The 20,942-nt window shown below is 38.9% G+C and overlaps 1 protein-coding gene across 2 annotated transcripts in view; it reads right to left on the reverse strand.

The window, feature by feature from the left end:
• Nucleotides 1-20,942, reverse strand: part of NEK7 (NIMA related kinase 7) — a 130,933-nt gene that overhangs the window by 78,577 nt on the left and 31,414 nt on the right. For both annotated transcript variants that reach the window (XM_069459752.1, XM_069459753.1), the window contains exon 2: nucleotides 2,475-2,559. In XM_069459752.1, the coding sequence (XP_069315853.1) occupies nucleotides 2,475-2,531 (57 nt within the window). In that variant the 5' untranslated portion in view covers nucleotides 2,532-2,559. The remainder of the gene's footprint in view (nucleotides 1-2,474; nucleotides 2,560-20,942) is intronic.

Raw genomic sequence — 20,942 nt, forward strand, 5'->3', positions numbered from 1 at the left:
TTTCTGTCTGTGTCCAAACATACAACTTAACGTTAGCATCGCAAAGTGGAAGAAGTCGCGGGCTGACCCTGTGTTGCCTGTCACCCCATTACTCAGGCCGAGGGTGCGGAACAAAACCAAGGCTGTCACCCTGAGCAGAGCTGTCCTTTCTCCGTCTTTTAAAACAATTCCATGAGAGCAGGAACACTTTTCAGAGACTTACTAAGCAATAACGCCCATAAGCGCCTGTCAGGCGACCCTTCCTCCCCTGTCTCCCACCAACAGTGAGAAAGCAGAGAGGGGGGAATCCTTCTCCCCCGCCCCCCACAAGGCAGCTGGAACCTGGGACGACACTCGCCTTTTCCTGCAGGAAAGGGAGTCCCCACACAGGGGCAGCAGCAGGAGGCAGAGACGAAAGGAACAGTGTGAAAAGAAATGCGGAACCACTTCTGTAATTCTGAAATTGCTGTGTGGCAGCCCCAGGTCTCAGCCCCGGGTCTCGTAGGAAGACAATTACTTTTATTTCCATCTCCTACTGCGCTTGACCTTTCCTGGCTGGTGGGTCAGTAGGAGGCCAAAAGGAAAGTGCTTATTTTCCCCCCCTTTGAAACACAGAGTACTTCAAAACTGTGAATTTCGAAATCCTAACATGAACTACCTAATCTTTAGAGGTGTTCTTTTATTGCTTTTTCTAGAAATAATATAAAACAATAGTGTCTGTGTATGTGCCCAAATGGGCACTGAGATGTCTATATTTAATAGAAGTTATTATAATCTTGACAATATAATTTATGACCATAACACAAAATATAGATGGTAGATATTAAATAAAGACAAAAAAATCTTGAACTTAAAATACTGGCCTTACTTTAAGCTAAAGGGTCCCTTTATTCAATACTGAAAATTCAGATAGGTATTAACACAATAAAAAAAAGCAATATAAAAGTGCAATTAAGTAAAGGGCTAATTTAAACATGTTAAATTTAAGGAGTCCCTGCTTGGTTTCAATCACATATTCTTACCGAGTTCCTGCTACCCATGGGAAATTGAAGGACCATGGGGCACCCAAGGTAGGTGAGACACAGTCCTTCCCGCAAGGAGATTTTAACCTAACAGAAGAGATAAGGGAAACGCCCAGGTGGAAATGACACCAAAGTGTCAGAAACACATCAGAAGAAAGATGCAAAAAAATATGATCAAGTTCCCATGGAAAGACACTGCACTCGAAAGTTTAGACAAAGCTTCATGGTAGCCATGGCATTTTAGAGATGGGCAGGATTTCAAAAATTGGAGGTGGAAGATGGAGAGTAAAAAAATGAGCCAAGCCACAGACACAGAAAAGATCATTTTTTTGTGGTAGTTATTTTCTGAACTATGCTTCTGGTAGAAGTCAGTAGAGAGGCTAAAAATAAAAAAGGATTCCATAGACAAGTAAGTTTGCAAAACACTACAGCCTCTCTTTGACATTCCCAATGCACACTAGGGTAGGAAAAGCTCTGAGGAAGTGCTGCCAAATGTAACTGTTTACCCCAAGTCTCCCAAACCCATTTGACTACAGAATTCATTTGAAAGAACATCAATTTCCCAAACGTTTTTCCCCAGAAAAGTACTTCCCCAGAAATACTATCCAGGCAAAACTGGGACAGGGCCAGCAGAGTGTGTTTGAGACATACTGCAGTGAGCCTCACGCACCAAGCTGAGAAATGACAACAATAAAAATGAGGTGCTGCCTGACAGGGGGGTGGCATTTGTTACTTAAACATGTCATAGAGCTTTATGAAAAGTCTCCATATCATATGCAGGATGGTAAATAATGAATTCCAATAATGCATGTACATTTTTTATTCAGACATTCTTTTACTTCATTTTATGTTACAAGAGACAAGCAACTATTTAATAGGGGAAACACACTACTGTGAGAGGGAGAGAGAAGAGGGACAATGACGGAAGGCACCTGTGGGCCACGCGGGACCAGCCCACCGGGGCAGAGGCAGGTGAGCAACACAAACGCCCTCCCAAGCCGGGGCAAGCCCGACCTGTTTCTGTCTCCCCTCCCTAGGCCTAACATTAAGCCTTATAGCCTATCGGCCGTTCAAATAAAATTAAAAGCTACAGCTGCCCTTTTGTTTCCATGTTTGTATAGGAGAACTAAGAATTATAAAACAGTATTTTAAAACGGTTCTATGGAAATATCAAATTGCACCCCATAAATATATACAATCATATGTCCATTAAAAAACAAAGAAAATACACTACACCTAAAGAATTACACCTAAAGTTTATACTAATTATACCTAAAGCCAATTACAACTAAAAGCCAAAAATAAAACTGAAAAACAACAAAACAGAAATCACTTCTGACTAAAACTTGGAAATTCAAAATTACAATTTTTTGACTAATTGATTTCCTAAAGGACTGCAAACGTTCTGCCTCCTCACTCGCCCGTGAGTCTCAGGTCTACACGCTTCTGCCCGCCTTCCCCGGAAGACATTACCTGCGGCTGGAACTGAGGAACAGGCTGCCCTTGCATTCCTTGAGATTGCTCATCCATCGTCCGAAGCAAGAGGAACTTTAAAACTCTGCAAACATATAAAGGTGAAATTTAAATTATGTAATCATTACCAATTTATGTCATTCATCATATACTTGACACGTGCATTCAAATACTAGAGATTTACTTGACGCTTCAAAAATTCATCACTAAGATATCTCACATTCCTACTTCTGGCATCTGCTGCATCCAAGCTCTGTTTAGCTCACACAAATATGCACCGTCTCAACCATTTCCACTACTCCACAGTAGCATTATGTGCTCAGAAAATCCTCTTTACCACGATGAAATTCTTTTATCTCCATTCTGCCTTGAAGATCAAAGACAGTCCCCTCACCGTGCCACCACGAGTAGAAAAAGACCGTGGGAAGCGCCTGTCATCATGCTCGATATTTTACATTCCTAAAATGGACCTTACCTTCGTATTCTAAAAATCTTCGTGTTTTTCTTCTTTTATCCAACTGTAAGGTTTATTGTGATTTTTAGGTTTAAAATTACAAGGCCTGTCCTCACATAAGAGTGTTTATTACTCTTACTTGCATACTTTGCAATTATAGAGCGTTCATCCACTAATTCCATAACCATAGGCTGAGACCAATTCTATGCCAGGCACCGCACAAGACTCAAAAATTGCAATGTGAGACGCAGCCCTCGCCGCCCTCCAGGAGTTGCAGCTACTCAACACCAAGTGTTTCTAGCTTCTTTATAAATGTTAATTTATAACTAAAATCTATGAGTCAAAAAACTGGGGTTCCTTTTAAATGGGATTAGCTGGTTGAGAAACTAAAACACATCTTCAGTTCATTAAACTCTTTAAAAAACAATAAAAATATTCTGGACACGGGTTATTTGTATTGCAAATATCTTCTTCCACTCTGTGACTTCTCTTTCTAAAACCTTCCCAATGGTATCTTTCAATTATCTAATGCACAGGAATTCATAATTTTAATGTGGTCTAAGTAATCTTTTTCTCTATCATTAGTGCTTTGTGTACTATTTATGAATTCTTTGCCTACTCTAAATTCTCATATTATTTTCTAATGTAAGCTTTATTGTTTTACCTTTCATATTTACATCTATAATCCACCTGGAATGAAATTTTTCATATGATAATTAAATTTTTTGTATGATTTTGTATGATATAAGGCAAAGTCAGTATTTGTTTTTCCTTGTAGATACCCAATGGACCTCAAATGATATATTGAAAAGACTATCCTTTACCACATTGCACTGCTGCTATGTCACATATCAAGTCACTATATTCATGTGCCATGTGTATACATATTAATATATCTGTACTTTCATTTCTGTTCCACTGGTCTATTTGTCTATGCTAACACCCATACTACACTATATGATGTACTATGTATATTACTACTGCTGCATATAATTACAGCATTAATTACTATAGCTTTATTAGAAAGTCTTGATATCTACTTAATTACATATCTGATTTTAATATAAATTTTAGAATCAGCCTGCCTGTTTCTAAAAAAAAAAAAAAAAAAGACTGTTGGGATTTTGATTGAGATTACACTGACTCCATAGATCCATTTGACGAGAAACAGCATCTTAATATCGGATCTTTAAACTTATGAATACAAAACATCTCATTTATTTTAGATTTAATTTCTTACAATAATAGTTTTCAGTTTCAATATACTGGTCTTCCACATCTTTTTTCACATTATTTCCTAAGTTTTTTTATATTTTTCGATACTATTGTAAATGGTGATTTTTTTTTCATGACCCTTTATCTTAGAAAGTTGCTAAACTCAATTATTAGTTCAAGTAGCTTTTTTTGTAGATTCCTGCTTTATTGCAATGGCTAGGATCTCTACAATGAATAGAAGTAGAGAAGAGACATCCTTTTATTGTTGCTCAACTTAGGGGGAAAATATTCAATTTTTCACCATTAAGTATAATGTTAGCTGCACATTTTTTATAGATGTCCTGATTTATCCGGTTGATAACTTCCTTCTACTCTTACTTTACTGAAAGTTTTATAAAGAATAGATGTTAGGGCCGGGCGCGGTGGCTCACGCCTGTAATCCTAGCACTCTGGGAGGCCGAGGTGGGCGGATCGTTTGAGCTCAGGAGTTCGAGACCAGCCTGAGCAAGAGCGAGACCCCACCTCTACCAAAAATAGAAAGAAATTATATGGACAGCTAAAAATATATATAGAAAAAAATTAGCCGGGCATGGTGGCGCATGCCTGTAGTCCCAGCTACTCGGGAGGCTGAGACAGGAGGATCGCTTGAGTTCAGGAGTTTGAGGTTGCTGTGAGCTAGGCTGACGCCACGGCACTCACTCTAGCCTGGGCAACAGAGTGAGACTCTGTCTCAAAAAAAAAAAAAAAAAAAAAAAAAGAATAGATGTTAGACTTTTTCAAAGGTTTTTTTTCTGTGTCTAAGATGATTATATGGTTTTTCTTTTTTAGTTTGTTAAAATGTTGAATTATGTTGATTCATTTTTGAATGTTAAACCAGGTATTCATTTCTGGAATGAACCCTACTTGGTCATGATATATAATCATTTTTATATAATATTAGATTCAAGGAGGGGAGGAAAATGAAGGAGCATCCTAGTACCAAATACCTTTTAGCATGAAATCTGATATCAAAATCAGCGTGTCTCATCTGGTGTCCCACAAATAACTTCACAAGACACTACATGAAAAAAAGAGTTTCTTGGTCAAAAACCTATGTGAAACACTACTTGTTATACGAATGTCTCTCAGAGAGTCATAGTAAATATTAGCATACTAAAGACCTATGCAGGCCTGCATTAAAAAAAAAAAAAAACTTTATTTAACTTAATCATTAAATGCTTTCTTTGTTTGACATTTTTTAAGGTACCCCAGTCTGGCTGATCCAAGAAAGCCACTTTGAGAAATTCTGTGCCAGGTTAGAATAAAGTGGTGTCACTAAACCTGCTGACAGGTGACAATGCCTAAGCACATAAAACTATGAAAGAAAGAAGCCAACATAAAGGAAACACAAAATTCAAAGAAATCTTAAGTGATTTAATCTAACAATCTACATAACAAAGAAATCACTTCTACAGTATCCCATACAGAAAGGTAAAGAGCCTCTGCTTGGAAAATAAAATTCTCATGTTGAATGCAGGCTCACTCAGGATGGAAACACCACCCGTGTTTCCCTCTGCTCTCACGCCACGCAACGGTCAACACACATGAGATTCTGTGGGCACGTGTGTGAAAGTCTCTCCCCACACACCAAGCAAGTAACCAATCCGCAGGGACACCAGCTGTGTCCCCCAACGGAATCCCGACACTACCTACCTGGAAATAGCATCAGACCCCACAAATTGAGGGCTCGGTCCCACCAGACTGCCACCCCCTTCCCACCAGTCGCAAGTCCAGGCTTCTGGAACTACTGACTGACCATTTTCAACTTGGGGTTTCCATGACTTAATCATTGAGTTCGATTAGTTTGTTGGAGTGCCTCAAAGAACTCAGGGAAACATGTTTATCCACTTACGATAAAGGACATTACAAAGGATACAGATGAAGAGACGCACAGGGCGAGGGACAGGGGAAGAGGCCTGGGGCTTCTACACCCTCCCTGGGTGCCTCCCTCCAGGAACCTCCACATGTTCAGCCACTTGGGAGTCTCTGCACCTGCCCTCGTGGGCCTTTTACAGAGACTTCATTGGATGGTCATGACTGACAACCACGCAGAACTGTAGCTGGACAAACAGGGATGGTCGAATCCTAACGACACAGTGGGGAGATCCAGCAAGGCCTGTCTGTCCAGACTGTTCTTGTCCTCCCTACGCAGTATCCTTCCTCCGGGGCATGGGGCAGGACCCCTTCTGAAACGGGGGTCTCATGACCCACAATCAGACAAGGCAGGGCAGGGAATTTCGTTACGGCCAGCTTCACGGCAGAAAAATGGAAGAAGATTCCCACCTTGGGAAGAGAACGAAGCTGGGGAAAGGAGGGCAGGAGAAGACCAGAGAGACATTCTGTTTCCTGAGGCCTAAAGCCCCCCAACACGACAACAAAGACTGTAACAAGGGCTGTGGGAGTTATGAGCCAGGAACCATAGACAAAACCTATATATCCAAATATTACACTAAGGACAATGAATAAACGCAACAAAATTTTTTGTAATATCTAACATAGTTCCATGTGTCACTGGATTAATGCTATACTATTATTTAATATTATAGAATATGTCCATGTTTATATACTGATTTAATACCATTACTTATAATGTTTCAAAGACCAAAGATACTTAATCTCTTTCTACTAATCCTTTTATAAATGACACAAAACACATTTTATATATAAAATATATTGAATACGTATTGAGTCTTCTATATTGTAAGTTCTGTGTTTCAGGGACCTATCTCTATCATCCACAGCTGAATCTCCAGGGCCTGGGTCAATGCCTGGCACAAAACAGATGGATGGACAAGTATTTAATGAATGAATATATGCATGCCTATCAAAAAAACACCAAATAGTTATTTCTACAAATTAGGTGTGAAGTCGATGAGGGAAAGAAACTATCATCAAATTCAACGAATATTTAATCTATTTTTTGAAAATTCCAATATGCAATCAGAGTTTCTCTATAACTGATTCTTGCGTCATGTTGTGAAACCTTAAATATGAAACTATGTGCATAAGCAATCTAAGAGAGATTTCAGATAAACACTTTCAGTAAAAGTTTTTATCTTTCAATTTTTCAAAAGTATAAAGAGTTGAAGTATACTAATCCAAACATATTTAATAGTTTCCTTCTCTTGAAATCAGCTTTCACTTCAATCTTCAAGGTTATTCATAAAATCTTCAATATTCTTTCTAGTTATATGTGACATTCAAATATTCTGAGAATATTAATAAGACATATTTCATTGACCAAAACAACTATAACTGATGAATAACAACATAAAAAGATCAACTATATTAAAATAGCAACGCTACTCCCACCCAAAAGAAAGTTATTAAATTAGCTGTATGTGTGACACCAAAAAAATGAAAGGGCAGCATGGAAGTTTTAGGGTGACTGATACTTGGCAGAGCCTGAACACTGAAATCCAGAACTAAATATTTTTCTTGGCCCCAAGTCACCGTTCAGCAGGAATATTCCTGACCTCACCCTCCTGTCTCCATTTAACTGCCTGAGTCATGCAGTATTTTCCATAATCAAGCAAGTGACATATCTATATCAGACAACGCAAAGAAAATTAAGTATGCGTACTTAAGAGTCAATAGTTTATTCTTACAGTTCTGTGTTATCATGGGTAAGTTTTTAAGAACTACTGAGATAACTATCAGATCTTTGAAGAGAATAGAACGTTTCTAGAGCATTCTAGTCTCAACATTTATAACTGAACACATTAAACTAACCCAGCACCAATCCTGGTGTCCACAGCCATTCTCCACGTGAGGAGTCGGGGCTCTGGACAAACGGTTGGTTTCAGGGCTGGATCTGGGAAACATCTTATTATGCCAAAAAACAAGGTAGTGCTCAAACAACAGCGTGACCATGTCAAAAGGACATGGAGGCCAGCTGGAATACCTTCCCACGGCCACACTGGGACAGTTTGAAAGTAACAGATCATATAGCTCATTGAATAAAGTAAGAACACATGAGTGCATGAAAAAAATTAATAAATAGTGGAAAGGGGAAGTTATTTCTTACAAAAGAATGCCACCTAATAAAGAATGGTAGACTTTAAAAATCAGTATTTGTTAGTCATCACAGAAACAACTGATTCCGGCAAAAATCGTCAATGGATTCTAAATCAGCGGAGCAAATTATTTACATTGTCCCACAATATATTCTTCACAAAACACACCTACAAACTACAAAGAGGAAAGAATAATTTCATAGTAGAGAATTTAATCATGAGAAAATACCACATCAACCTAAATTAGGGATATCTATAAAATAACTTGCATGCCCTCTTCTAAAAAGGCAAAGGGACAATGAAGAACTACTCCTGTGAATTAGATGCATTCCCTTGTGACAAGACCTTGCGTTTCTTTCAGTTAGAGCTCAAGCAAGTAGAACCTCATGAACAAAAACTATCAAAGAGAATAGGCAGAATGAAAATGATGTCTGGGTAGAAGGCTAAAGATGTAGGAGGAAAAAGTTAAAGAGCACAGCAACACAGCAAATTGAAATAAATATCCATATGAAACAATAGATAAAAATGATTATAGAATTAAAAATGTACCTAAAATTAAAAGACATGAATACCAGTATATAAATAGAGGGGGTAAACAGAGTTAAAGGTTCCTATTACAATGTCTGGGAAAAGGAAAAGTACAAATTAGCATTCTTTATTTTATTTCATTTTCATTTTTCCAGTCTACATGTCTTTTTTTAACATTCATTTTTAGTACTTTTTAATTAAGATATAATTTATATACAGTAAAACTGCCATTTTCAGTGTACAATTTCTACAAGTTTAACAAACTCAGTGATGTCACCAACCTCCAGAATCAAAATATAGACCAGTACATGCAGTTCCATCAGTACCTACAATCCCCCATGTCCCTTTAGAGTCAAACCCTCCCCCCAGTCCCTGCAACCACTGATCTGTAGTCTGTCCCTACAGTTTTGTCCTTTCTGGCATGTCATATAAACGAAGGCTTCTGAATATGACTTCTTTCATTTAACATGGTGCATCTGAGATTCATCTATCGTACTGGGCATGTAGTCTGTTCATTTTTAATACTGAGTAGTACTCTATTGAATGGATGTATCATAGCTCATCCGTTCTCCAACTGAGGGGCATCTGCACTGCTTCCAGTTTGGGGCAATTATGAATAAAGCCATTATTATAAACATTTGTATACAGGTTCACACATAGCTTTTCATTTCACTTGGGTAAATATCTAGGAATGGGACTCCTGGGTAGTATCAGATTTCATAAGTTAAGGATGCACGTAAAATAGCAGGTCTTTATTTAGTGTGAAAAGAAATAAGACACAGAAAATGAAAGTACCTCTGACTGCCCTGAACCATCACACATCTTCCTGGTGGTCCCAATGATGTTCCCTTTACTCATTCTTTTACTGTTCTTTAATAAGATTATCGCAAAAAACTGGCTATCATATTTCCCTACTGGATTTGTATTTTTATCAACTCATCAAGTGGGAAAGAAGAATCTCTAACAAAATTTCTGACAACTTGAGAAACGTAATGAATGCTTCAATTTTGGGGAAAAGCAGACATGACCTTCTCCTGATTATTCAATGTATTAGAATGGACACAAAATAGCTAATTGTATGCTGAAAGCATTATAAATGCTATATTTTCATTGAAAAATTAAGCCCATTGAAGACAGGTGCTTATGAATTCCTACTCCTATTCCTAAAAATGCATACAGTTATTAACTAACCCATAGAAATGGAATACTGAAAAAAAAGCACAGATAACCAGAGAAATATTTAAACTATTAAAAATAGCTTTTTTGATTGGGATAATTTATGCAGAATTTTTTTCAAGGCATTGAAATGAATAAAAGTTCACAGCACTTGGCAAACATCTTTTTCTTTGAACTAAATCATTTTAGAGCTGCTGCTATATTTCAGACATGTTTTCTAAAACATTTGATCATTTCCCATTAGGGCAACATACTGAGAAGGAAAGATTCTACATTAGAATGCAGGTAAGTGTCCACTAAAATAGCATTTTAAAGTTGTTCTACACTGAAGCATCACTCAAAAGTAACAAAATAAAGGTTAAGATAATTAGCACTAATATTTTTATTTTGGTTCTTGCTGACACCTGCTGGTTCAATTTTATCTTCTTCCTTAATATACATTGATATGTTTAGAGTCTTAAATATAGAGGCTTGTAGCAGATGAAATAGAATCCTTAGATTAATCAAGGGACCACTGACCCAAAAACCAAATGAGCACGTATCAGCCAATTACTTTCCATATCCACTGGTTATTACTGAAATCAGTGCTGTGCCTATTACTAAAATTCACTTCCCAATGAAATTATTTAATAGAAATTCTGTTATCTAATATTTTGATTCTGCCTAATTAGCTAATTCTAAAACTGAAGTTACATTTTTTAACTTAAACTGCAAAAAGCATGTAAATAGAACTGAAAAATGAAAAAAATAAAAAAGGATGTCTTAAAGAATGTTATACAGGGTGATTTTTTTTGTTTGTTTTATCAAATCCCAAATCCTATACTTGTCAAATAAGATAATATGTGGTCCTTACTAAGTCCTCAAAATTTTATTTTCTTCCTTCTCTCTTCCTTTCCCTACACCCGTTATAACATAAAGAGAAGTGGCACTTTCCTCTCTGAAACGTGTTTCATATTCCTAATAATACAAACAGTTTAAAAAAATGCACCTAAGGCGGAAAAAGTACTACAGTAAGTCACTTTTTCTCTTATTTTTTTTTACCAGCTCTTACTCTTTCTCTAGCTTAGCAAACCTAGTAAGAAATAGACTCTGTGCACCATTATTAAACAGGCAAAAGGATTAACTCAAATCCAAGACTGGACTGAAGGACATGTAAGAGAAAGCCAAAAACAGCGCCGTGTATGCCGCGAGTAAACACTTTCCCTTCACTCATTAATTACACACTAATCTACTTCTACCAGAGCAAATATAGTAATTTAAACTTAATTATTTTGGGCAAAAACCATCCCGAGTGCAGGCTATGAGTCAGTAGATCTCAATCCTGGCTGGTCACCTGCAGAGCTTTCGGTTGTTTTTTTTTTTTCTTGAAACTACAGCCGCTTGGGCCACCCAAACTCCCACCCTCGATGACGACTGGATAGGTCTGAAGCGGGAAATTCATTTCTCTATTTACAAGTACAGGAACAAAAAAGGCACAGGGATGATTATGATGCACAATTAGGTTTGAGGCCTACACGGCATTTTCCATTAATAGGCAACGGGGTCAGCCCACTTTCAGGCGAGCTCGGTGTCCAGGAGCATCCCTGCAGCCGACAGTGACCAGCGCTGGGCAGCGGCTGCCGGAACCGCCACGCGTGCTGGCCCCACTGACAAAGACAAAGGAACACGGAGGCAGCAGCTCACGCCCAGCACCCTTCTGAGTCTGCACTGGACTCGGACGAAAGTGAGCAGCGCGGTTTTCACTCAAGGACGCTGAGTGACAACTCAGTGGAAGGAGGAGAAGGGCGAAGGCAGGGAGGGGGCGGCAGCCCCTGCAGCAGACCGGACCACCCCCGGGGCGCTGCGACGGTCAACACTGTTGCCATTATTACATGTTATTATGTATAAAAAGAAGAAGAAGGAAAGTTGGGAGGAAACACAGTCATCCCTCTCAGGTACACACTCGAGTATCTCCACTTCTTTGTAAATATGGATCTAAAGTCACCTATCAGTCGTAAATCTACGTGAACTCTGGTTTACTCCCCAAATTGCAACGTTTGGTTGGAATAGTTATTTCAAACAGAATCTGTAAACAAAATATTTAAGTTTAATTTTTAAAATAAATATAGATCTAAGCTATTGAACTTGTAAAAAAGCCAAGCGTCTTAATAGTTGCCAGTTTAGGAGACGTGACGACATTACAGTGCAGTAAAAAATTAGTGCTGTGACAGGCTCTCATCCTCAGCGCTCTCCCCTGTGTCATCCAAATACAGAGACTACTGTGCTCCTGAAAAGGGTCTACGAGAAAAATTTTACAAAAGAAGAAGGAAGGAAGGGAGGAAGGGAGGGAGGGAGAAAGGAAACAAAGAAAGCCCAGTGAATTCAAGCTCGGTCCCCCTTTCTGGGCCACAGGTCCAACCAAGGCCTCTTTCTCTGAGCTCTCACTGTGAACAGCCCCTGCTTTAGGGGAGGGGGCGAGGTTCATTCTTCTATCAGTTCTATCGTATCTGTCACGGCTGCTACTGGTATTTTTACTGATTAGGAAGTGTTTCCACACACATGATGTTACTTACTCCTTACAGTCCCCACTCGAATGACCAGGGAGGCTCACTTCATCCTCCAAATGCAGTAAGACTGAGTCACAACAGAATCACCTCCCCTTCTTGGTAGGGACAGCAATGTCCCCACAGACAGAACTTCCTGCTTCTTCCAGATGCTAAAGTAACAGAGTTCTTAAGTGTCTGCCTTGATGTATCGCTGCTCCAACTCTTTCATGGGCAGTGAAGATAAAGCCTATTACTGACAACTCCGCATGAGTGAGAAATTCATTCAAAGTCTACTTTTCTTTTAAAGGATGAGAAGATTTTGTTCTCCTCTTCATCATGCAAAACATTTCTCTTAAACAAAAAAGATCTTCAGCGTAACTGACGCTCCGGGCTTGAGAAATGCAGCCCAAGGTGAACACGAGCTGCAATAATGTGACCTCCGTGATGAACTGCAGCATTTCAGAATCTACAGGCTCGGGACATAGTAACTATTTCACCCCTTCAATTTTATGTAAATACATTCCAATCACAAAGATTAACATACTTTAGAAATTATTGGCAGTGGGAGGAATGGTTATAAATGCCATATGAGAATTCATAAAAATTTCACATTAAATATTTTATAAAAAAATTATTTTATTATAAAAGCACTTGTAATTCAAGTATGTCATTTATAGCCTTAAAAAAAAGAAATGGCAGGAAGGCTTTTTCCCAGTGAATTATTGTTTCCATTTTTCTCTTGCGCCTTCCCCATCCCTGACCCTGGAGTCACTCTGGGTAACGGGGCGACTGAGGAAGGAGCAGCACCAGATCGGCCACTGCAGTGACTTCTGGAACACTCCGCAGGGGCACAGGAAGAGCCCCGAAGCCGAACACCACCTGAGAGGCTGTGCACACGGCATTACAGAGGTGCCGCAGTCATTTGCTTCCCCCCAAAAAATAACACCTTCGACAGCGGTAAGTCTCCACACTGGGTTTCAGGCGACTCACTGCATGATTGACAGGCGCTTGCTCAAGCAAGGAGAGCACTCAGCCCTCTCCAGTCCTCCTTGCGAACAAAGACTGGGTCACGGTTTTGTTCATATTCCTGACAACACCTACAACAGCACTACAGCTTTAATATGATGATTGATGCCTGTGAACATTTAAATCCTAAGCCGGTGTAACTAATGTGGATCTCTAGTGCTGCCCAGGCCACGTCTCAGTTATTTCTGGTTTGGAAACAGACGTGGCTGAAGCACCTCTGACTTTTTAGGTACAGCCAAAAAGAGTCAGCAGACTCGATGCCCTGAGATGAATGACTGTAATAAACTGTCCTCAAACACGAAACATTAGCCTGGTGCTAAATCCAGACTACAGTGCTCTTTGTGATTGCCACACAGTCTATTACAAACCTGTGCTAAACAAAAGGCTCCTCAATTTGGATGGCTTTAAACCAGGGTTTGTGTCTCAAACCAGGTTCCACATGCGCTATATTTTTAATTAGAGCTTGACTGTGACCTTCAGGTGTTTCTTCTTTACGGTCACTGTGTGGGAAGACACGCTTCCCACCGCGTGCTGGTTCTCAACACTTACGTATCTCTGGTGCAGAAACCCTGCGTGTGTCTCAATGTCATCTGGATTTTTCCAAAAAACTACCAACAGGCTAAGGTTCCAGAGAGAGAAGAAAATGGGAGCAGAAAAGCAATTCTGAAATCCATACAAGGGCAAAAAGAGAGAAGAGAAACAAGACGTACATTTTAAGCTACAGCCAATTCTTTAGAATATTAATGATAGATTCTATTAAAAGAATTGAATCACTTTAGTTTGATAACCTAAAGTAGGAATCAACAACCTTTTTCTATGCAGTGCCAGAAAGTAAGTATTTTAAGCTTTATAGGCATCAGTCTCTGTTGCAACTGCTCCGACTCTGTAATGGCAAAGCAGTCACAGACAACATGCAGAGCAACAAGAGTGACCACGTGCCAATAAAACTTTATTTACAAAAACAGGCAGTTCTCCACTATATACTTCCGATTTTTCATATGGAATTAATAAAACATGTCTATGAGATAGAACGGAATATAGACCTGTTCAATTTATACTAAAATAAGACAGATATTTTGTGGCCATCCCAAATACTTTGCACATTTAGATATGGCCTGTGGAGTGAATGCTGGTGAGACTCATTAATTTATGCTTCTTTTATCCCTCCTCACCACAACACAACGCAACCCTCTCCCACTAAAGAATCCACAAATTAAGAAATTTTACACACTAAAAACATATTCCATGCATTATATACCACAAGAATCACTCTCCCCAAAATTCTATGGGTCTCAACAAGCCAATATAAACAAACACAAAATCTCTGGAGAGGGAGTACTCGTTAAGTCTAGTATCTCAAGTAACAACAAACCAAAGAGGAAGCAGTTGCTAACAGACTAAAAAGCAAAGCCAAGATTTTGGCAGATTCTTGGTGCTGGGAAGACAAAACTGTAAAAAAAAAAAAAAAAGTGCCAAGGAGGAGCAGAGGTCGGGTAAACACCCCGGGTGTTCAGTCAAGACCCCTGAAGACAGACCAGCCTCCACCTGATCAAGGTGAAAGGTGATACGCCCAACAGGAAAAAAAAAACTGATCAAGGTGAAAGGTGATACGCCCAACAGGGGAAAAAAAAAAAAAAACCGAATCCTCTCTGGAGATGCTGACACTATTTAGAGCATCAACAAGTTTTCATCCACAATATCTGGTACACAATAAAAAAAATCACCAAGCTGGCCAGGAAATCAGATACGTAACCCAAAGTGGGGGTGGGGGGGCCAACAGAAATGGTCCCATATGTGAACCAGATTTTAGAATCATTAGAAACAAACTGTAAAATAATTATGATTAATGTATTCTATAAATTAGTTGAAAATAAGGAGAATTTCTTGGAAAACTGGAATCTATAAAAAGAAACAGATGTACTGTCCGCAAAATAATAAAAGTCCTAATTTAACGTTGCCCCTAATAGGTCAAAGAGGCATTGAAATCTCCAGGGTGTTCGCTAATAAATTGGTGAATGAATATGTAACCAGCAACGGGGCAGGAAGTAGCAAAAATGGAATGGTTAGCAAAGATGGGCAAGAAAGGAGGCAAAAGAGGAAGAACAGCTGGAACAACAGAAAACAAACAGGTGAAAGACTTAAATCCAAATATATCAGTAAAGACATTAAATGTAAATGCAAAAGTTACAATTATAAGACAAAAATTATCAAACTAGATTTTTTTTTAATTCTAAGTTGCCTGTAAGACATGTCTTACGTGTTAGTACACAAAAAGACATTTTTAAAAAAATGAAAAAGAAACACTATGTATAATGCACACTATCTGGGTGATGGGCACACTTATAACTTTGACTCAAATGGTACAAAAGCAATTTATGTAACCAAAACATTTGTACCCCCATATTATGAAATAAAAAAATTTAAAAAATTTTTTAAAAAGAAACACTATGTGGACACTGGCCAATGGAGGATAGTATAACTATATTTATATTAGACAAAGTAGCTTTTAGGATGAAAAGCATTAAAAATAAAAGAGGAATACTTCATAAAAATAAAAGGTACACTGCAACAAGACATAACAATCCTACAACTGAATAACACAGCCAGAAATATATAATGCAAAAACTGACAGAACTAAAAGGAGATAAAGACAATTTCACAATCAAGAGTTGGAGGTTTTAAAACATCTCAGCAGCAAACAGAACAAGCAGGGAAAAAAAAAGGAGTTAAATCACACGATTAATTAATTAAAACCATTAAATGTGTGCACTGGAAAAGCAGCAAGTCTGACGATCGGTATCTGAGCACCGGCAGTGGTCTGCGGTCCGGACCAGGCCACTGGGGGTGACAGCTGCTGAGGACTCGTCCATGGGACCCTTTCCTAAGCAGCTGCACCCAGTGACTGGCCAGTGTGAAAGGGCAAAGGTCCAGACCCCGGCATCAATAGGGGACCATCCAAAGGTCTGCTCTAGCCCCGTGGGACTTCCTGAAACCTTTCCTGCCACCCGACTGCACTGCAGGTTCTTCTGCCAGTCCTGCTTCCCTCCCGGTGTTGTCCCCAAAAGCGATGTACGATAAACAACACGCATGCAGATCCCCATCGCAGAGTCTGTTTCTTGGAGAATTCAGCTAATGGCAGTTGCCACTAGAAGTGGCCCAGAAAAGCAGACTTAGAGATGGGAATGTGCAGCTCGATACCAGGCCGGCGATGAGGACTCCCGTCCCCGATGGCAGAGAAGTATGGACGGCCTCTTGCGTGAGCAGGAGGCAACTGTGAAAACTTTCACCTCTTATGAAGTGGGACAGGATCCCAACGAAAGGAAATTTATTGGCCGATGAACTATCTCAGGCACCTGAGAGGCTAATAAGAGTAGTAAGTACAGCCCTACAGTCCTGCTGGGGGCTATTGACAACTGGGTAGGGGGGTGCAATTAAGAACAGAATGATCTGAGGTGACGTGAGGAGATAAAAAGGCCTCTTCGGAGCACAGAAAGAGATTCTAGTCTCCCGCAGTCGGAAAGCAGAAAGAGCTGAGAAGCAGGCCCAGGACTTAACTATCGGAGCAGCAGATCGCCAGAAACACGGAACACTCAATCCCGGCGAGTCAGCCGGCCCACGGGCAGGATCCTCGCTGGGAAGAACCAAGACTCTGAGACGGGAGAGGGGCTGAGGGTCAACAAGCCTGAAGTCCCTGAAACCTCAGATCACCTTAAACCCTCTGGGCCTGCAGAAGGGCCCACTCTTCCTTCACCTTGAGACAACACAGAAGCTTCCACCTCGTGGACACACAGGCCCCAGCAAGACTCACCCCTCCTGACCACCAGACCAACAACTAGGTCAAGCAAGGAAGCACAGTGAAAGCTCCCAGGGCTGGTGATGTTTTATATGCTCACCCAGGTCGCGGTCACATGGGTGTGTCCACGCGTAGAAACTTATTAGGCTGTACACTTAAATATACTATATTGTTTTGTCTGTTTGCACTTCAATAAAAAGATTTTTTTTAAAAAGCAATTACATTCAATTTACATTTCAAAGATAAGTGTTTTTATTGAGAAACTTCTACAATATCTTGTCATATTAGTATCCATATACCCCGATCTTTGCCACTGTATCTACACGGTATGCCAGATGCCACAGCAAATCAAAGCTGTTCTTTATTAGAAATGTTAACTGACAAGAAACCAATGAAACTCCAATATTATACATTAACTAATACGACAAATATAATCAAATTATAGAAAGTTCTATTTGTGCTTGCACAATAAATCCAGAACTTAATCACTACATAGATTGAAAATAAAAGTAGATAACATTCATACATTACTATGTGTCACGTACTGGACTAAGTTTCTTACGTGCATTACTCACGTAATTCTCATAATAATCTTCAGGTATTAATTCGCTGAACAAATACATTTGCCAGGCCTTGTTTTAGATGCTAGAGATTCAGCAGCACACAAAAAGTCCAAATCCCTCCCCAGTGGTTCTATTACTATCCCCAAGAGGAAACTGAGGCTCACTCAGCTTACCTGGGCACCCAGGATCGCCGTGGCAGACACTAAGGACTGGCCAACCCCACGTCCATTCCCAGTCTCCTCCTTGCATGCCTCGACCACACATGCTAAAAGGCTAATTACTCACCTCCCACCTGCCTTTAAGGTAGAACTGACAACCTGGATTTGGCCATAAGACGTAAGCAAAAGTCTCTTATGCTGATAGAAGTTTCTTTGTCCTTCCTCCTCTCTCCCTGCCCACGACGGGGATGTCATGCCTCCAGCTACAGCAGCCAGAGAAAAAGGCCAAAGAATCACTGAGACACCAGCCCTGACCTCACTCAATATTACCATTGCGGAAAAAGATTTCTCGTTATGTGACAAAAATAAACCCCTTTGTTTTGTGCCACTGTTGTTACTTGAAGCTAAATGCTTTCCTAACGGGTGTGCCACACAGCCAGAAAGTGGGGAACCAAGATTTCAAACTAGGTCCATCTCTCTCTAAAGCATCAAATTGCATAACTTTTTAACGAACATTTACTCCAAACTGTAAATATATACATTTTCCATATATAAATGCTTATTCCAAAGCCAGACTGCTATAATTTGTAGTAAAATCAAGAATGTAAGTCACCCAAGAACTCTCTTCTCTTGCATTTTTTGCTGATTCCTACACTGAATAAGCTTGTGATGACCCTTTCCTGACCTTTAAATACAGCTTCGTAGACACTGGTCTGTACACAATAATGCCCTTGCACTTCTCAGAAGCATAAAGCTTTAGAATTAATAACATTAAACTTTCCCATTTTCCTAGAACATGGGGGTGGGGGGGCAGGTGGTAAATTAGAGTCTGAATCATTTTCAATTGATTGATTAACTTTATTTTCATTTGAAGGATAATGTCCCCTACAACCCACCAATTCCTTTCCTAGGTGTTTACTACAAAAAAACCCAAATACGTTGACAAAGACAGACACAGGAATGTTCAGGGCAGCACTGTTTTGCAATAGCAACATGACAGAAAGAGCAACTCACTTCTGCTGGACCCCAGGGCATTGATAGTCCAGGACTGCTTTATGTGTGAGTTTCACAGTTTGAGGGGTCCTAATCCACTGCCTTAGAAGTGATTCGTAAACTTAAATGTTGATCTTTGTTACTACTATCTGTTTTAAAATACTTTAAAATGATACTATAAAATACATCAAAGTATGAAATAACAGCAAAGGCACCAAACAAAATGCCATATAAAACACATGACCACCCCTTCACTGTTTATCTAATAGGAAGCGTAGCAAAACCCTCTGCTGGTTTACAAAGCCAAGATCCCAACAAGTTTCTAATGAATTCCATTAGTTGGAAATAAAATAAAAATGAGCACCCTTCTCTTCGTGGGCCAATCTCCCAATAAATAGTGGAAATGAAAGACAAACAAGATTTCTAAGTTTGTAATTCCAATAATAATTACTTGATTACAAATATAGGTAAATTCATAAGAGTACAAAAAAATGATCTGGGACCAGAACCGGTCACAGATTTAAAAATTGAGAGTTACAAGGGACTTTAGAGAGTACACCTCTAAATACAGACAGAAGCTCGTCCTCTCTATAATATCAGATTCAGTTCAACTTTATTCAGTAAACTGTAATTTTATTCTAGCATTCCATATAACAGTATACTCTTAATAAATATTCATTTTATTAAAGCTTAAGTCATCCAGAAACATTAAAGAAAAAAACTGGCAAAAAATTCCACCGCTCTGACATTTTGGGTTTGTTTGCTTGCTGTGGGAGAAAATACCAGGGGTATAGATTTAAAAAGACGGAGGCATGTTGAAATGTAGAAGAGTCTCTAGGAGTCTGCTGTGTTTGTTGCAATGGACTGAAAACTGACAACATGTTCCCAGGTGATTGCCCTAGAATGGACTCAATGACAGGTTTTCACAGTGGAATTTTTATGGTAACTCTGATAGTGTTAGGAAAAAAAACAAAACCCTGTGGATATTTTTTATACATCTTGAGAAACAGGACACTTAATGCTGAAGCAATATTTTCATCAAAACATTTTCATCTGTTTCATATGTTTCCAATAAAATACCAGCGTTTTTGGAAATAAAATGACTCACAGTATAGGAAAGAATTATTCAAAGTGTTGCACTCTTAAATTAGTATTTGCTCATACAGCAATACAAATTAAATAATTAAGTAATGACAAGGTAATGATTCCCCCTTTTTTTAAAACCACTGAAATCTAAAGATAAGTTTAACTTTTAAATCAGTTAGTTTACAAATCCTTTTTTCAAGTCTAACAACTTCTTGAGATTGATTAAATGCTGTTTTAATTCATAATGGTTACAACTCATAACTTTTTAAAGGTTATCATCTGAGCTTAGTAGGTATTCTGATTGTAATACTAAAAATAATATAGCCCCAGAAGGAATAAGATAACTTTAAGCTGTTGGTCCCAAAAGAACAAATATTTTGAAAACATATTTTGAAACATAAAATTTGCCTTCATCTTAAAAGCCCTTAACGTTAATCTAAACGTTTAAAGAGGCCTGTAAGTGGGTCATGAGCTATTTGTTGCCAGGCTGAATATCTGTATACAAATGGTCCCCTGGAAAGAAATTTCAACCAAAAGTTACAAATATCAAAAGAAGGATTAATAATGGAAAGTCTGACCTAAGACTAGCTGGACTACTACGATATTCTACTCAGTACTATCCTACTGCTCACAGCTCATGCTACTCAGACTTAGAATGGATCTTTTGTTTTCTTAACTTGACAGATGCAAGTATCTACTTTTTCTCTCAATTGTGCTTTAAATATAACTTGTCAAATTATAAGATGTCAGTTCATACAACTGGGGATTTATGACATCAAAATTAAACAAAAATAACAGTTTTTAAATGTCTACCTCAAATGACATCCTTTTCCATTCTCTTTTCCTGTGTGAAGCTAATACCAGCAAAATCTTAATTCAGACTCATTCAAAATATG

The sequence above is a fragment of the Eulemur rufifrons genome, chromosome 27 (assembly GCF_041146395.1).
Source record: "Eulemur rufifrons isolate Redbay chromosome 27, OSU_ERuf_1, whole genome shotgun sequence".
Taxonomy (NCBI): Eukaryota; Metazoa; Chordata; class Mammalia; order Primates; family Lemuridae; genus Eulemur; species Eulemur rufifrons.